This window comes from Plectropomus leopardus, chromosome 1, assembly GCF_026936395.1.
Source record: "Plectropomus leopardus strain MGB_pleo_1.0 chromosome 1, ASM2693639v1, whole genome shotgun sequence".
NCBI classification, from domain to species: domain Eukaryota; kingdom Metazoa; phylum Chordata; class Actinopteri; order Perciformes; family Serranidae; genus Plectropomus; species Plectropomus leopardus.
The window spans coordinates 18,461,062-18,479,811 of record NC_142176.1 but is presented as its reverse complement, the minus strand read 5'-3'; the positions used below and the strand labels follow the sequence as shown (position 1 = coordinate 18,479,811).

The 18,750-nt window shown below is 38.4% G+C and overlaps 1 protein-coding gene across 2 annotated transcripts; it reads right to left on the bottom strand.

Annotated features, from left to right (window-relative positions):
- Positions 1-451: 451 nt before the first annotated feature.
- slc39a13 (solute carrier family 39 member 13) lies at positions 452-18,466 on the bottom strand. Of its 2 annotated transcripts, XM_088076943.1 has the most exons (11): positions 18,333-18,466; positions 18,064-18,245; positions 16,222-16,587; positions 12,671-12,778; positions 10,878-11,020; positions 8,251-8,370; positions 7,088-7,177; positions 4,254-4,304; positions 3,949-4,081; positions 3,765-3,864; positions 452-2,470 (listed from the first exon to the last, which is right to left on the bottom strand). In XM_088076943.1, the coding sequence occupies exons 3-11, from the start codon at positions 16,547-16,549 to the stop codon at positions 2,395-2,397; spliced, it is 1,149 nt and encodes a 382-aa protein (XP_087933069.1). In that variant the 5' UTR covers positions 16,550-16,587; positions 18,064-18,245; positions 18,333-18,466; the 3' UTR covers positions 452-2,394. The 2 variants fall into 2 exon arrangements, with proteins under 2 accessions (XP_087933069.1, XP_042336845.1); XM_042480911.2 differs by having other exon boundaries at positions 18,064-18,395.
- Positions 18,467-18,750: the final 284 nt, after the last annotated feature.

Sequence of the window (18,750 nt, the reverse complement as noted above, 5' to 3'; positions counted from 1 at the left end):
GGTGGAACGCAACAAAGCACATTTAATCAAGTACTGCACTTAGGTACAAATTTTAGGTGCTTTTACATTGCGTGAGTATTTTCTTTTCATTTACACTTTTACTCAACTACATTTCAGAGGAAAATATTGTACTTCTAACTGCACTATATTTATCTGACCGCTTTAGTTGCTAGTTACAAACTAAGATTTATGTATAAACATCTAAAATTATATAATATAATTAATATATATAACTCTGAGTTTTTCTTTTCTGCATTGGGTACTTTTACTTTTAATGGTTAAAGCACATTTTCCTTATTATACTTACATTATTAAGTAACATTTTCTATATGGGACTTTTACTTGAAAAAAAGTGTTTTCACAGTGTAGTATTAGTACTTTTACATCGTACTTCTGCATTGTGTGTGCTGCTTTTGTCATTAAGTTGATAAACAGAGTTCTTATCTTTACATAGATGTCTGGATTTTACAGTTTATTTCTTTGAGAATGGAAACTTTCACCAAGATGTGTATCAAAAACATAATGCTCTGAATAATCCTGCTTTTTAAGAGTTATCGGTCCCTAGTCTCACAAAATCCTTGGCAACAAATAGAAGTCAAAACTTAATACAGTGGAAACCTCTTATATGGATCAAAAAAGGTTGGGACAAGATCTTTCCTGTACAAATGTTGTTTAAATAATTTGCATATAATAATGATAATAATAATAATAATAATAATCAAGTACTCTTCTTACAGTGTAAGTTTTTTCATTTTTACTTTAGCCCCATGATACTCTGCTGCATGGTAACCCGTCAGCTTTCAGCTGGTGCTGTGTGCTCACTGACATCATGACGGGAAAAAGAAAGTCATTTTCTCTCACCATAAGAAAATGTTTTCAATGTTTGTTTCTGCAAAACACAAATACGTAACATTTTCAAATTTTAGACATATCATGTCAACGTTTCTAAAGTGGCGTTATATTTGAGCTGACTTCATTATTGGGAGGTGGAAGGGATGGTGGATATGGTGTCATTTTAGTGAGGTTCCTGCTGAGCTGCAGACCACTGTTCCAGACCAGAATACAAGAAAACCAGTTGTGATTTAGTGAGTCACACCTTTGTTTCTGGCATCTTTTTAGGCTAACTGTGGGTGTTTCGTAGCGACCGCTATCATTTTTTCCTGCAAGAACAGTGCCATGAAGAGCAATTACATCAATGTATTTACTGCCAGAACAGTGGCATGAAATTCTGCTGTTGTTTTACTGAGACGTTGCTGCTTCTCTGGCAAGGATTGAACCCCCATCACTCTGTGTTTTTAACGATGTCTCCACAACATAATAATGTGCAAACATAACATCAGAGGTTTACAGAAAAGTACAATGCCAACATTTGTGTTTGGCAATTGTGTTGAGAAACTGTAGTCTCCTAAAAGCTTTTGACCAACTCATGTCAATCCAAACAACATAAAAAAGTCTGCTGGTGATGCAGACACAAAACAAATGCACACAAGGAGAGCACCTGTGGTTGAAGCCGCCTTTGTCAACTGCATTGATAATGCCCCCACGAAATCAAACAGCTGTGCTGTATTTTGAAACAGTCAGTGAAATACTGTAAGTAGATGTCTGTTTTAGTCCATAATAGTCATGTAATGAATTCATAAATGTCAATTAATAGCGTGAGAAAAAAAAGATCACTTAAAGTGGTTTCCACTGAATTAACAAATAGTACCAATCTTTTTTCTTCAATAACTTCCACTTTATCACAATTACGTATTAAAGCAGAGATCAAAAGCTACAGACAGTATTGAGTGAGGAAGATACAAAACAGAAAAAAACTTAACTTTGGTGTAGACCTGACTCTGGTGTAACAGACCATCCTGACTTTTCGGCACTTATTTCTTTGAAAAACTTATGGAGTGGTGGTGGTGCACATCTCATAAAACTATATGTTGCTTGTCTAATTTTCAATAAATATGCAGCAGCTAAATCAGAAAAAGTAACAATACATACAATGTCCTAACAATTCGGGGTTGAATACATTTTAAAGAGGGAGGCCCCTGTAGAGGGTCAATAATACCTGTTCTGTTGAGCTGGTACGTCAGATGTACCTGTGTAAATGTATGTGCAAAACAACATGATTGTCTGATCAACAATATAAGACAATTTGGTAACACATATCCATACAAACCCTCTTAATTCCCTTGATGTTTGGCACATTTTAAAGTGTCCACACAAATGTCCTGTCAGCAGATCAAGAGGGTTTTCCGTTCAGTCATCCATCCATAAAGTGCTGTTCTCTTGTCAGATATTTGTTTTGATGTAACATGATAAATGAAAGGTACCAGATATGACGGGTAGATTGTGAATGCTGAGCTTTAGTGTTTGGTAAGGCAAAGAGGGGGGGTAACTCCATGTTCAGTCAACAATGGCAGAGAGCGCAGCCATGACGGCCACACCACAGAAAATGAGCAGGATCTGCAGAAGTGACTGCCTGAAAAAACAAACAAAGGGGGCAGATTCAGACAGTTTCAAGGATATTAGAGAAAAATACCATCTGCCACATTCACACACCACAGGACAACATATACAAAGTTTTGTTCAACAGTAAACAGCCCTCTTAGCCCCGCTAAGAAGGAACATGTTTTGCAGGTTGCTGGTTCTTTTTTTTTTCCCAATTGTTGCTAGGCAACCACAGAATCACCTGCCCTCAGCGTAACCACTATTTTACCGTGAAACAAACTTGCAGATATGTACCTTAAAATCTGCATGAAAACTGGACAGTCGGAGGGCATTTGCCGTCACTGATATGTCGCAGGGAAACAGAAATTGGCGACCCTCAGAAAGAGGAGAAATCACCAGCTCTCCCAGCTTTGCCTGGATGATAGTTCAAGGATTATTTTAGGAGGAGTCAGGGGTAACTTGCCCCTGGGTAAACGCCCCTTTGTGAATGTCCGGGAAGCTACTGGAGCTAACTGCACTCCTTGAAGAAATATCAGCATTTAAAAAAAACGATAACACAAAAACCAAAAAGGGTGTTCAGAGGGAAGCAAAAATAAGGGACTGCAATGTGCATTTGACAGATGTTTCCATAATGTTTAACTCCCTCTGCACTGAAAACAGCTTAAAACTAAATACTACATCACAAAAACACGTAACCTCCAAGAAAAGTCTCATTGATAATGTTTTACTTGGTACAAAGATGCGCTTAAAAGTATCCAAGGGGAGGGCTTGGTCAGTATGAGTCATGGAAAATGAGAAAACTGTGCAAGTTTTCCTTTTGTACCAAGCAGCAAATTAGTTGTTTGAGTAATTTTGCCTGAGTTGGCGCTGTAGGTCCTTGGATGCAGCTACTGCACATCACAGTGTTGACACTGATGTAATGATATATCGTGCAGCCCTGAGTCGACACACAATGCATATCCGCAGAGGGTTACTGTAGACATTAATGTCGTTACCCACAACAAAGTTCCATGACTTTTCCAAAACTTGCAATATTTGTTTACTAATTCCATGACTGTGGGAACACTGTTAAAGAAAAACTTTGCTGATATTTCATCAGCTATATGTCATGTCATGTCATTGTGTGCAGATGAACAGTGTTTGGTTTCCCTTCGTGCTGGAAGTGCCCTGCCCTGCGGTGAGGGATGGGCGTGGTGCTCTAGGTAAAGAGACACACTATTCTTCTGCACACACTGCGCTGTTTGAAGTCATTAACTGTGCTATGGATTCATGTTTTTCTGAGTCACTGTTCTGTTTGTAATGCCGACATCCACAGCGATACACACCTTAAACTTGACTCCTCGAGCAGGTCTGGCACCACGTTAACCAAGGCGATGTAGAGGAAGCCTCCAGAGGTGAATGGCAATATCCAGGCTGTGGCATTTTCTGGAAACAGTAGGAGAGACTGATTCTGGAAACTGTAAAATGGTCTCCAGTTGAATAAAATGTGTTTCACACTGAGGTTCTTACCTGTGCCTTTTGGTGACTGAGCGCACAGAGCAAAGCAGGCGCCCAAGACCCCAACCAGCGCTGTGGATAGCTGCATGCGGGCAGCACTCCACCGGTCAAACCCGGCCCTCAGCAGAATGGCGAAGTCCCCCACCTGCAGACGATGACATTTCCCTCAGCAGAGGAATGGCTAAACATTCAGTGTGTTTACAAGCACAGTGTCAGTCAAATTTTCCTATGCACTTTCTGCTATGTAAATACAAAACCTCCAAGTAAACCTTTAGAAATGATATTGTACAGTTTAACCAAGGATTTGTAAATCTCACCTCATGCGGGATTTCATGGAGTAGGATGGCGAGGGTGGTGAGGAACCCAACCTGCAAGAAAAGTCTCATTAATAATGTTTCGTCTTGCTCGGTACAGAAATGTGCTCAAAAGTATCAAAGGGAAAATATACAACAAATTCATCCTAGAGAGCACTTGAGTCAAGTGCTAAGCTCTACTGTATGTGTTCAGCTTGCAGTGCATAGAGCAGAGAGGGAAAATGTAAAAGACAAAGTACAGACTTTGAGCTACTAAAAGAGCTGTAAAGCTGCGACAGCTTAAAGTCTTTATACGTTTTTTATAATCCGACATGAAGAGCATGAGACTAGGGTTGCAGCAGTTTACCAGTTTCAAGGTATAATGTGGTCTGAAAAATGTCAGTTATCACATGTGTACATTTGCTTTTTTATGGTTTTGAAAAAAAGATGCAACCAGATGAATTTCAGCTTAATTTATTTCTAAAAGGGAGATATATATTAATCAAACCATTGAAACAATGGTTTTAAATTTCAATTATAGTAATAAAGCATTTTATTCAATCAAAAAAGCATTTCTGTTTTCACTCCTTTAAGAATCATTGTAAGAAATGAAAACAACAATTATGCAATACCTTATACTGTCATACTGTGAAATGTGATATTTTCTGAGACAGTTATGGTTCTGTGAGAATCTGTTGCCGTTGCAACCCTAGATGAGACCTATCAACTGTGTGCATCAGAATGAAGCTGGGAGCGTAGTTTTATACACCATGTAGGTGAAATGTTATGTCAAAATAAAGTTAACTGAATTTTAAGGATTATGTAAACGATTGATAACCATAGCTGAGCTGTATCTCTTCATCATCTCAAGGACAAAAGTTGGAAAAACAGACAAAATGCCATGAGGTATCATAAAGCTTAATAACTTACTTCTGAAATAATCTTAATTTTTTTATTTTAATGTTACAATTATATTATATTATATTTTGGAGATAAGAGCCAAAGAGTGTATCATAGTAAATGAGAAATGTTTTCAAGTATAAGTGTAAGAAAAATCTGTTAGCATCAAAATTAAATTAAAAATGAAAAGCACAATGATGCCTAATTAAATGATGATTATAATATTAAACTTTGTCCAGGAAGCAGAGGGATGCAAAAGCTCATAATTCCACTCATCAAATCAGCACTGTAGGATGAAAACATGATAACTGAATGACGTAATGTGGTTTGTGGTTTAAGCCACATTAAGCTAATTGGGTTCTAGCGTTGACCTCCCTTCAAAATAAAAGTTTATTGACCACAGGCAGGAAATCCACAAATGTACATTATCCTGATATCCCTTAATTGCTATTAATTAATGAAAGATCAAAGTTTAACATGTTCAGTGGCCATTCAGAATTAAAAACTGTGAACTCGAACATCTACATATTAAATCAACACTGCGCTGATACAGATCATTTTCATACAGCATTTCACTGTGGCAAAGTCACATTGTGATAAACGTGCATGAGAGAAAACAGAAAACACTGGTGAGATGTTTTGTATGTGTATGTTTGAGGAATCTAGTTAACTTCCTCTCTGGCACAATGATCCAAAGTTCATGCTGCTAGCCTTATGTCTCTCCAGCTGGACCCTCTCCTTCCCACAGCTACATATACACAGTAACCTACTGAGGCAACGCAAACACATCTTACTGCAGTTTAAAGTGCACCTTTTCCTAACTAAGCTTGTGAGATAACACAAGAATGCATTTCAAACTAAAAAAAAAGTTTGTTATATTCCGTATTAAATATCCATTGAGCTTTAAACTCTTAGGACTGTGAGACTGCCGATACAACAGATCTGCTGCTCTGCCAGCGAGCCAGCACACGCTGCCAAACCTTGTACTCACAAGGAAGGTGTTATATGTCCAAATTCCCTGGATATATTTTAGTCCTTTGCTTAAATCAGGTATTATAGCGCTCCTCATTGGGCATTTTACAGCACTCCTGCATACTTTTAAAGAGCAAACAACCAGCCTAATGTTACACTGAATAGACACTGAACAACAACTTTATATAGGTATCTCAATAGTCCCACATGTTGAAGTGACAGACAGTCCAGTGTCAGTTATCAGCATTTTACTCATTAGCAATGATTGTCAGTTCATAATTGTGTGCTTATTTGGTCTGCAACCCCAGGGAGCTATTTCACCTGCAATTATACTTTATGAAGACCAGGAGCTCGTGTATTAATATGCATGCTGAGGACTTAATGTGAATGTAATCACATCCTTACGCATGAGTCATTCGCTTACCATTATAGTTAGAAATATACACATTTTTGGCACAAAACCCTGCTTACTCGCTGTTGATAACTGAAGCATCAGGTCTGTTACTGCAGTGCACTCTTCTTTTAAAATACAATTTACTCACTGCTTCATATTCTGTGTTTGGGAAGCAGTTGAAAGACATTTTACCATCAAATTTAACATTTAAATTTTTGATTCAAGGACTGATTGCATGAAATAACTAAACGTGTATTACATATGCTGCATTCTGAGATCGTCAGAACTATACTGTAATATTTACTGCTGTATAGTCAGAGCTATTATAGGACTATAAAACTCAAATTCGAGACTAGATCTTTACTTAAGAGAAACATTAAACATCTAAGCGACACAAACAGTTCTTAATCTACATACTACATATTAGTATAACTGTAGGAAAGGGTGAAAGACTGTGGGTGCTCCCATTCATTGATAAAAACAAATCTTCTCTTTGTGTGTGTTAACCACATTTGAATGAGAAAGACAGATATTCCAAAATAAGATGGTTATTTTCTTACTTTTTAGTGCTAAAATTATCACAGCGTCTCACCTTTTTGCTAACCAGGAAACTTCCTGCTACCGCCAGTCCATGGGTGAAGTTGTCAATGCAGTTGGCGAGCAAATTTAGGTATCCACTTGTCTGCAACACACATAAAATAATGCCACTGTTACATTATTTACATTACTTTACATTTTTTGTTTTTCATTGTTTGTTTGTTTCACATTGCTAGTTGTTTTTGGAATATTTTTGATATTTTATTGTGGTAATTTAATGATCTTTGATTAATGATTAATGATGTCAGAAAAACAAGTGAGAGCCGCAGCTTGGTGAATTAATGTTTTATTTTAACCAAACCAGAGTTGGTGATTGCTGAAACAGTGGAAAAACATTGATTGAGATGGTTTTGGAGAGTTTTATTTTGTCTCTGTCCAGTTTAAATGAGGTGTGTTTTATGATGAGTTAACAAGACGTGTGTTAGAAGGAAAACACGTGTAAGAATATTTATTTTGTGAGTTTCTTGGCAGCTGCGGAGGGCATGTGGAATAAAGCACACTTGCTGCGTGAACACATCTCCCAGCTGAAACTACAGTTAAGTGTGACCTGCACACATACTTACACAAATATATTGGCAATTGCTTGTTGTTTGGCTGATGAAAGCTGGTTGAGGAGATTTTAACCCAAACTTTATTTTATTTTATTTTATTGAGCCAACTTGCCCAACTTGCTGGTTATCAATTAAACTACATGAATCAGTTTGGAGGAATGAAAATGCAAAATCTCTTACATAAGAAGAGAAAAGACAGACACTATGTTTATCCAAAAAAAAAAAAATACACCAGGTAATTCAGACAAGGAAGCTGAAATATATTTTCCCACACATCCCTCCTAGATACTACACACATAACCAGCCATAGTATGATACCCCTAGAGCAGTTTTGGGGGTTTGGTGCCTGGCGTAAGAGCACCCCAGCAGTGTCCACAAGGAGAACTGGCTGCTCAGCTACGGGGCCACACTCCGTGCTTGGTACGTAACGGGACTTTAAACAGCAACCCACCAATTCCAAAGCCAAGTCCCCACCGACTAAGCTACTGCTGCCCCATATAAGCAACCTATATCAAGCATTTACCCCAAGCGGTGTCTATTTAAAAAAATACAAAATAAATTTCTGTCTTTTCAGTTAAGTGGAAAATGTTTTGGTTGTCAGATTTACCTTGATTTTCTCTGATCTTTCCTGCAGACTCTGTTGCTTGGAGGATTTCCATGACTCAGCATGGTGCCCATTTCTGAGCGTTGCCACTGCCTTTCCACTGAGAGCTGAATTTGACTGTGACTGTGGAGGAAAAAATATAGAATAACAAGACAAGAATGAAGATGCATTCTCCACTATAACCTTTGTTTTACACACTACTAAAGTTTTTTTTTCCATAAATACTGTTTATGTTATTATCAACCATCAAGTTCCACCATCAGTAAAATGCCATTAACTTGGAAGGGCATACTGTATCTCCCCTGAGAAAACCACGTGGAGAGAAAAACACCAGTCTTTCTAAAAACAGTAAGTTAATGGTACCCTGGATTCCACAGCGCAATAAACATGCATTTTATTGTTGCTCCTACTGTGCGTCAAAGGCCTTCACCTCCTGCCGGCAGAACAGCTGCTGAAAAAAAGTCCTGATTATTTTTCTAACATCCTACATATTTAGTAATAAGCAGCCATTTGTACTTTTGCTTTTAATTTCCCGACACAACAGATGACCTTTAAATTCCCAAACTGCTAAACATGTTTATATTTTGAATATAAAACAAGAGACAGATTCATTTCAGGCTATGGCCTTTCCTTTTCCGAGAACAGTGCAACTTCCCTGTTCCCTCATTCAGAAAACACTTACGCTGCCATTTAGACTGATAGTTAAATTACGTGGGAGGAAAATAGCCTGCTGTCTTCTGGTTGCAAAGAGGAAATGTTTGCTCCGTGTCTGTGATTGAAACATGAGGAAGTAATAGAGTATGATGATTTTTCGGGGCTATAAATCTCCTCCTGCTGTAAGACAGATTGGAGTTAAATTGTAGTTGCAACACAACTAGTTTAAAATGACCTAAAAATAAGAAAGTGATTAAATCTCTTCATCGCACTTTACATCAAGCATCAGAGCTCTCCACACATATCACACATCCATCAGAAACACTGACCCAATTCAAGTAAAAAGAAGTTCAGTTAGATTTTGTAAGATATGCTTAAACACAATATTTTAAAGAAAAAACACTTGTAACTTTCTCTCTCACACACTGTCACACACCGTCCTCGCCTATTGTTGCCTCTGTCTATAAACTGAGTGCTCTCCTGTGGACACTGAAATGGCTAAAGCAGCTGCTTCACCCTGGCACTATAAATAGACACTGGTGAAGGAGCTGAGCCGTGGATTCCAATCTTCTCCCTCACTGGCAATATGAAGACAAGAGGGAGGATGAGACGACCTTTACACACACGCTGCAGTCAGCCATTCATTGTCTATAAAGAGGCCAAGGATTCAAAAGTTGTATTTGTCAGTCTTCCAGGGGCTTTTTCAGATTATACTGTTTATTCTATCATTACCAAGCATTTTGACATCAGTAAAAAGTAATACTCCACCCACAAAATGACTACTTGTATAAATTAGTTATACTGTTACCCTGAATTCATTTTTTTTTCACATCACTAGAAAATGGTGAGCACAACAATTTATTGAGTGACTGAGGACCACTTATAACAACAGCAAAAGTATATCCTAATATATGTTAACATACTCTTACACAACTCCTGCAGTGTAATCCGAGTCTCATCTATACAGTCATATGCTCAGCAATTCCCAAATACATGCATTTAAAAATTAAAATAAAATAAAAAGAAATAAATAAAAAAAAATAAAAGAACTGAAAGTGAAACTTGGGGTCAATGTTTAATAATAAATTCAAAGCTATACTCCAAAATACATTGATTAAACAGTTAATTAATAAATTAATATGTGTAGTGTTTTCTATTAAGGAGTGCACAAAATCAACATTTTCTTATGACTTCAAGGTAACATGGCATGACTTATTGATATACATATTGTCATTTTGTGGATCAAGTATTACTTTAACACATTAAATAATAGATATGAAAAAATGTTTCAACCCAGTAAAGACACAATACCTCATGTCTGAGTTTGCTCATTGATAAACATCTATTTTGCAATTATTCATACTACAAGGATAAAAATAATAGTTTGACATGTTGATAAAGAGGCTTATTTGCTTTCTTGCCGAGAGTTAAATTATAAGATTGATGCTACTCTCTGTGTCTGTCTGCTTAGCTTAGCTTAGCATAAAGTCTGGAAACAGGCGGTCTGGCTCTGTCCAAGGGTAACAAAATCCACCAACAATTGTCTCTAAATCTCACTAATAAAAGTTTTCATCTTTTGTCTGTTTAAATCTGAACAAACTCTTCAGTGTAAAAGCAACACCTTGCTGTTTTGTGGGGGTAACATGCTGGGCTATTTCTTGTTTGGGCGCAGTAACATCCCCCAATCTCCAGTGGTTGCCTGGCATCCTTACAGTGACAACAAGACAGCAAGAAAATGTCAAACAAATTCCTTCAAAGTCCTCCCTGTTAGAGCAGATCACTGATAGGCCGGTGGTACAGTAGGTCATCTGATGCTACAGTCATAAATATGCAGACTGAGCACTAACAGACCTATGCAAAACAAATATGTGAAGGCTTGTAGTGACATGTCTGTTTGCAGTGAGACTCCTGCAGTGGACGGCAATGAGCTTATTTTCCTAAAAAAATGTATATATATATTCAGCTGAAACACTTACAGCAGAGTTAGCATTCAGGTCTGAATTTGAAGTGGGCTCCTCATAGCCGTCTTCGTCTGGGAACATCTTCTCCAGGAGGAGGAAGGCCAACAGGCCAACGATTACCCACAAGCCCTGGGTCATGTAGTGGTTGTGTTTACCAGCTGGGATGGAAATGGAGAGATTGCACATAAGACTGTGTAAGCAAAGGCAGCAAGTGACAACGAAACTTTAACATGAGCGCTACAAACAGCACTGTTTACAGGGATCGAAATACCTCATGCAAATGCATGGTAATGCCCATAAAATTTGAGCTATGCATATAATTCTCAGCTCCACAGGCACTTGTGCATGTAAAATGCTACAGCTGCCAACTGTCACACATCGAACATGACTGACTGTTTACTCGTCCATTTTCAAACAAACGCACTTAACGTTGCTGTGAGAAAAGATGACACTGACAGAAAGACAGAAAGAGCAGTGCAGCATCATAAAACACTGCTGTCAAGCCAGCTGTGGCTGGTGCGCCACGATGAAGTCAGTTTTAAGCTGGATATTTCACCGACATTCACTCCGAACCCAGCAGCATCTTACGCAGTTTTGCCCGATGCAGTCAGTAGGAGGACGGCGAGGTCACCTCACAGCCCTTTGTTTAACTGCTAGAGGGGCTAATTTAGGGATCATCAATGTATTACTGTTTAAATAATGCAAAACCAGTGTTTTTTTCCACACCTTCATGCTGACATAACAATAGTAATGGACGTTATGATTAAAATGACAGCAAATTGGTCTCATATGCAGGTTAAAAAAAATTGGTGCATGTAATTTTGAAAAGATACGTAAACCAGTGCATGGACAAAGAGGAAAATTATTTCGATCCCTGGTTAAAAATGACTAAAACTAAGAGTTGCATTAAATAAAAATAAATTATTGCAAAATAGATATTTACTTTTAAAAGCAATATAAGGCATGATTAATATATTATTATTATATTAATATTATATATTAATCATTATTGTTAATATAAAATCATATCTATATCTGTATTTTTTTTCAGCACAGATTACATCAACCAATAACTGTGTCACTACCACAACACATAAATATCAGGGCAATAAAAGACAGGTAAATAACAAAAAAGACATATCAAATGAAATACATATTTGACATTCTCTTAATACATTACCTGACATGCCTCCTCCCCTTGGGTCTTTTTCTAAATTCCAATATACACGTTCAAAGTTTCTCGTATGTGCATTACAGAGTGACAACAAGGAAAAAAGATGAATGCAAACTCATATCATATCTCTAGTCAAGTTGAGTGCCTCCTCCCCTGCCTCAAGCATAAAGTGTCCTGCATGATTTATCCTAGCAACAGAGAGCTCCACAAATAAAATCTCAGTTAAAGAATGAATCCAATGCTAAACAGAAAGAGTGTGTGGTGGCTGCACCTAACCACCAACATTTTTTTTAGCAACAGTGCATGCTACTAGCCATAGCAGCCTTTAAGTATGTAGTCACATAGTTTACAGTAACTTTGGTGTCAAATAGGTTTTATACATGAAATTCACATTTGTTAATTTTATTGAAGTTTTGTGAAAAACATTTCCACAAAGTTTGCTCCAGTCTGTGGATTCAGAGAAGTTCTTATTCCACAATGTTTCATCCTATTGGGGTTTGTGTGTGTTCTAACAAAGTATTATAAATTGATGAGACCTGTCCTCATTATTCTCATGTATGTTTAAAAGGGGTCAAAGACATGAAAAAACTTTTAATACAATAGTGGTGATGGCATTCGTGGAAAGGAAGCCCACCTGAGGAGCCAGAGAGCGCCCACGCCTCTGGAAGGAGGTGAAGGAATACATCGCCAAGGAGACCGCCAATAGCAAAGCTCAAGAGCTGCTTCAGTTTCTGGCCTCCAGCTGAGAAAACACAGGGAAAGACAGAAGGGGGAAAAGGTAGCAATTACTGTACGGTGTGTTTAATAATGAACGGCATATTGATTTTAACGTGACTGTGACATTTCTCTCTGCCTGTTGGTTGTATGGTTGGCTTGGCTTCCTGGTTCGGGAGTCAATGGGCAGAGTGGGAAAGGACATGAGGAAAAAGCCTACACATGAATGAATTTGTCTCAGCCTAGTTAAACGGCTTCATCTCTAACCCCTCTCTTCTCTTCCTCCCAGGCCTCCACCAGCACGTTTGGTTCAGATTTTGTAATTTGTTTACACTCATCAAACACTTATCCTTCTACTGCATTCATCAACTGTTCTACTTTCCTTTTTGATTAACATCATTACTTTTATTTGACCTTATTTTATGAGTAATTCCCTTTCTATGACACCAACTTCAGGCCAGTTTTGTGACAGGATCTTCTTTCATTTTGGCTTGTGATTGCAGCCCCAAATAAAAATTCACAGCTCTACAGTTCCTTCTGCCTTTTCCTTTTTTTAATGGGAAATTTTCTACTGATTAAATCATATGTTTTAAATCACATGACGCACTCATAAATTCACAAATGTGTCTCTGGCTACTAATATACACAGTGATCACTCATGCACCCCACAGAACATTTTTATTCTTAAGGAGTTTCCTCTGTAATGACTAACCTCCGGTCAGGACTGCACATGAAAACCCCACGGCCTAAAATACATCTGAAATGCCACGTTTCTATGGGTGGGGCCACTAAAGAGGCTGCAGGCTGACCTACAATCACTTGGGCTGGATTATTGAATGTGCAAATTGAAAATGCACATAGAAACAGGTGCACTGAAACCTACTTTGTGTATTCAAGCATAAATTAAAAGGCATACTCGGCAGAAAAATAAAAATCTAAAAAAAAATGTATAGACTCAAAATGTATAGACTAAGTTTTCAGCAGTATTTGTATCTGCAGAGAGTCTGCCCTCTGCCTGTATTTTCTTATTGTACTGTGTTCAGGACATTTCTGGGTGTCACCGTTTGGGCAGTGTGCAATAACCCCCAGCCAATAACAGTGTACAGCGTGTGAGGGCAGGACTCTATTAAAACGTAGCCGCCAGGTGCCAGATCATAAGCACGCAGCCAGGAGGAGCCGCTGAAACAGTGAGGAGGCGTGAAGTAAAAATACAAACATACAAACAAAACAAGAGAAAATAACCACAAGAAAGTACCCAAAAATAATTTTCTTTCTAATTAAAATGACTTTCTTTCCTTTATTTCTGTAACATGAATTTAAATATATAATTAAGAAATTTGTTAATAAAGTTTTCTGGGAATTATTTTCTCATTTTTATTATTTCCATGTCCCCTTTTACTTTTTTTTTTTTCTTTTTTCAGTTTGAGGGATATTTCTCACGAAGTTGTTCACTATGTGTTTTGAGAGAAATCAAACCAACTGTCTGGGGTTCAGAGGTCAAAATGCTTGTGAAAGGCATCTAAATGCAGCACATGAAAACTGACGACGGTCCGGGTGTTAGGGGCTACAAAAAGGGAACGAAAATCCCTCCGATGAAACAGCTATCAACATGGACTCTGGGCATAACCAGTGCACATTACTGTCTGCCACAGTGTCTGTTGGAGTCTGTTCTGTGTCATTTTTTCCTCCGACTTAGTCCAGACTAAGAGGACATCAACAAATGGATGGACTGTGATGAAATTTTGTCCAGACACTCATGCTTCCCTGACAGACAATGCGTCCTAATGGCTTCAGTGATCCCTTGTGCCCTTTTCTAGTGCTATTTTGAGGTTCATGTTTGTGGTTTTGAGTGAAATGTCTCACTTACATGGATTTCCACTAAATGCATTCATGTCCCCCTCAGGATGAATTGTAGTTGTTAATATTGCAAGCATATTAGTATGCTCAGTGCAGCCTCACAAAGCTAAACACAAGGCTGTAGACTCTCATTATGGTTTAACGGTACCTCTGGAGGTGCCTGACACGACAATGTGGAAATTTTACACATAGTGCCTTTAATTACCCAACCTACTTTTAAATATTCTTTTTTTCCACCGTATATTTTTCCATTCAGTTTTATTTAATGTGGAACTGGCTGACCTTTTAACTAACAGTCTGACATTCCTCCTATTCACTACAAAATGCAACTCTTGCAACCAATTTTGTCATGTTACAGAAGAGAAAAAAAGTTTTTAAGGAAAAGTTTCACATAAATTTACATACTTATTACTGGGCAGCCTGCTTTCAAAGCCCGCACTCTCAGTTAGACTAGACTGAAGATGCTCTGTTTTCCAGGAAGCTGCTGTTTTCCAGGAAGTTCAAGTGCCCATTTTATGGGATCTTTAACTGTACACAACTTAAGAATTTAAAGAAGGTACAGCTGAGTCTAGGACTCACTGACAAAAAAACCAACAGAACTACTTTCTGACCCAACAGCAGTTGTTTTCTCTTGTTATGGGGTGTGGAGAGCTGACATTTACTACAGAGCCACTAAAGAGCTGGAATTTTACGTATATAGTTAATGAGGCAGAAATATTTCCTTACTGCGACTATTTGAACTCTGAACTCTTCTGCTTTTAAATGCTTCCGTCTTCTGTCAGTTTATAGCCGTTAAGCATTTTCATGGTGCCATTTGTAGTTATGTTGACATGCATGCATAAAAAATACTGCACCTATTTTTAAGTAGTATTTTTTAAGTAGTCTTAGTATCACAAAGACAATCTCCAATGAAGTACATTGGGAAAGGACATGACTTGATTTCTGCTTGTCAAAAAGTTACATTACATTTAAAAGGCACCTCTTCTTCTACACAGATGCTATGATTTATTATAGATGACTGTTTTGTATAATATTGAATATTGCACAATTGTGTGTTTTTACCAATTACTTTTCAAAACTTTTCCAGATCATGTTTTATTTCTTTTCCATGACTTTATTTAAGTAGTTTAAAACGGGTAGGCTGTAAACAAACACTTCCCACGCATTTACATAAGCAAACTGCTAAAGCTTTGATATCTCTACTTGCGAGTTAGAAATTTACACGAGCTAGTTGCATATACCATTAGACCAAACCATCACATACCGGTACTTCACAAAATGCCAAGGCTAAATCTCCTTTTTTGGGGATAAAAAACTGTCAGTCCAATCCATGGCCACGCAGCGCCGATTTTACATATTGTGCGCAATGTTCAACATGTTTTGGGAATTTTATGGACAGAATTTCAAAGATAGTTGAAACAATGAATATCATAAACTTTTCCAAAACTTTCTGTTAATTCCAAAGCATTTCCAGGCCTGGAAAACAGTACTTCAAATTTCATAACTTTTCCAGGAATTTCATGACTCTGGTTGTTAATTATTCTTGCCATGAGCAAAATATTGCATTGCAAGCAATTTACAGGCATTTTTGGGTTACATGCTACCGTCTCTTACCTTCTGTTTTGAGGGCTGCTCCAGCTTCAATGGGAATGACAAGAAGGGGGAAAATCCCACTGAGGCCTACAGCAACAGAGCCCACGAGGGACAAGAGCCACACATGGGCATTTTCGCTGGATAAGAAGCTTGCTACTGCCTGGAGGCCTGGGAGGTCATCTGTCAGGCTGGGGCCTGGTCCTGCAGCCCTGTCTGTTGCATGAGCCATAGCTGTTTGTGTCATCTTGTGGCTGCTTGATGCCCCCCTGGAGGTCAGCATCAGCAGGGTAACGGGGATAAAAAGAGCAGCTACAGCCCAGCTGGGCTTCCTACAGCTTCTACCGTTCATCCGTCCCACGGTCCAAAAAGCACTTGCAACCAGTAATGCTGCAAGAAGGGCACACTTTTAGACAAACAGGCCTCTCACAAACCTTCTCAAACACATATGAACATTTTTAATTAGCATTACAGGAACAGTGTGAAAGATTTAGGAGGATTTAATGGCATATAACAGTGCAGACTGCAGATTGCAATCTGCTGAAACTTGTCCCGGTTAGAATTCCTTCAATGTTAATTGATGCTGAATTATCCGTAGAGGTCTCTTCCTCTCCAAACCAAACAGACCCAGTGTTTAAACTGATAAAAACACTGAATGAAGCAGTGACATGTAAAAAATTTTTTTTTTTTTTTTTAAAATCATTGTTTTCTGGTATTCTCATTGCTCTCATGCTTGCATCTCATTGCTCTCATATTAACTATGGTGGTCAAACATGTAAAACAGCAAATGGCCCTATCTACAGCCAGTATTTGATATGTCTGTTCTGGGCTACTGTAGAAACATGGCTGAGCAACGTGCAATATTCACAAACGAGTACCCGCTCCATATGCACATAAAAGCAGCTCATTCTGAGGTAAAAAATACTAGAAAAAAATTCCTAATTTTCACATCATTATACACTATAGAACCATATTCCATTTCTGACAATATACGCCCCACACTAAGCCTTTAAATTAAGCAACTCACAATTATTTTACTTATCACTAAATCTGGTCTGGAGTTAAATTTCAGAAGAAACTCCTGTTATAACTTTCTAAAGCCAATAGTTTAAACAACTTGTTTTGTTTGACAATCTAAAACTAAAAATATTAATGTGTCTATGACACAAGTCAAAGCGGAATAAGCTTGCTTGCATTTTTGCTTGAACAAATGAATGTTAAATCCAGCCAGATGTAAACTGATGTCACTCTGACCAGCTGCTGACATGCTTCAGTTGTCAGATAAGTTGTGCCAAGAAGAGAAAAGTCCAGAAATACTATAGTGTATGCTTCCCTTTAGCAGCTGCCTGCGGCTGTCTGGCCAGATGTGCAGTTTTAAGTTATTGCAGCATTAACCTTAATGCAACCGATTATTCATCTTTCTCTCTACAACAAGTATTTATCAGCGTTTTAAAGCATGCTGCTCATCAGTTTCCTGTCTGGGACTTGACAGGACAAGGCGACCAGATGAAGTACCACTTAACTCACTACAGTTAAAAATAAAATGTACATAAAATTAAAACGGCACGGTGCTAAAATGACAAACAGCTAATTAAGCTGCACTGATAATCGTGCTTTTTAACCGCGGCTTACTCACTAGCTAACTCTGTGAATAAAAGTTAGCAAGCTAACGTTAGCTAGTAAACACTCAGTGCCATGTAGACGCTCACAGCTACAGAGGTTAGCTAGCAATCACTGCAAATCAACGCTAACGGGTTTAACGGCTTCAACTAGCATCAGTTTGACTAAGTTCATGCTAACGTTACGGGCCGGGAAACCCGCTACCGTCAAATTCAAACACGAATGGGACATTTTGTGTTTAAATACCTTGTGGTTTCGGCAGTCGTTGCACCAGTGTGTCCCTGCCATCCAGGCCGACTTAATGAATGCAGGCTGACGCCGCTGACTTTCTCCAGACTCCCAGCAGCTGAAGGCGGGGAGCCGCTAGCTGCAGCACGGCAGTTACTGTCCGCCACCGCTGCTCCCCCAAACAGCCACGTATCAGGATCCTGGAGGGGAGAAAAAACTGTAAACAGGAGGAGGGGAGACCCGGGACAGACATGGATCCCGCCCCACGGGAGATTATAGGAAGTTACTTTAGCCCAAAGAACTGCAGACACGTTTTCCACATTCAGGAGGAGACTTCAGGAGAGGTTACTGAAAGGGTGGGTAAATGAAGATAACAAACCCAATGAACAAATCTGCCAGCTAGTAATTAAGTCGTGGATGTTCACATTTAGGCTCAGTTAACACGCAAAATCACATAAAGGATAACAGTGAGTTTTTGGTCAATCTTGGTGAATTGGAGATCACAACACGAAGGCAGCTCGGTTTGTTTTATGAGAATTTGAAAGACAGTTTCTTTTTGAGTTACCCAAATCACTTTTATTTGAATACAGGAATTGAAACTGTTTTTCATCCAGTCTCAGTAGCTGTTCCAAATGTACATGATGCACTCCTTTAAAGGTCCGCTATGTAGGATTTAGGGGCACTTTGAGAACCCCAGTAATGAGT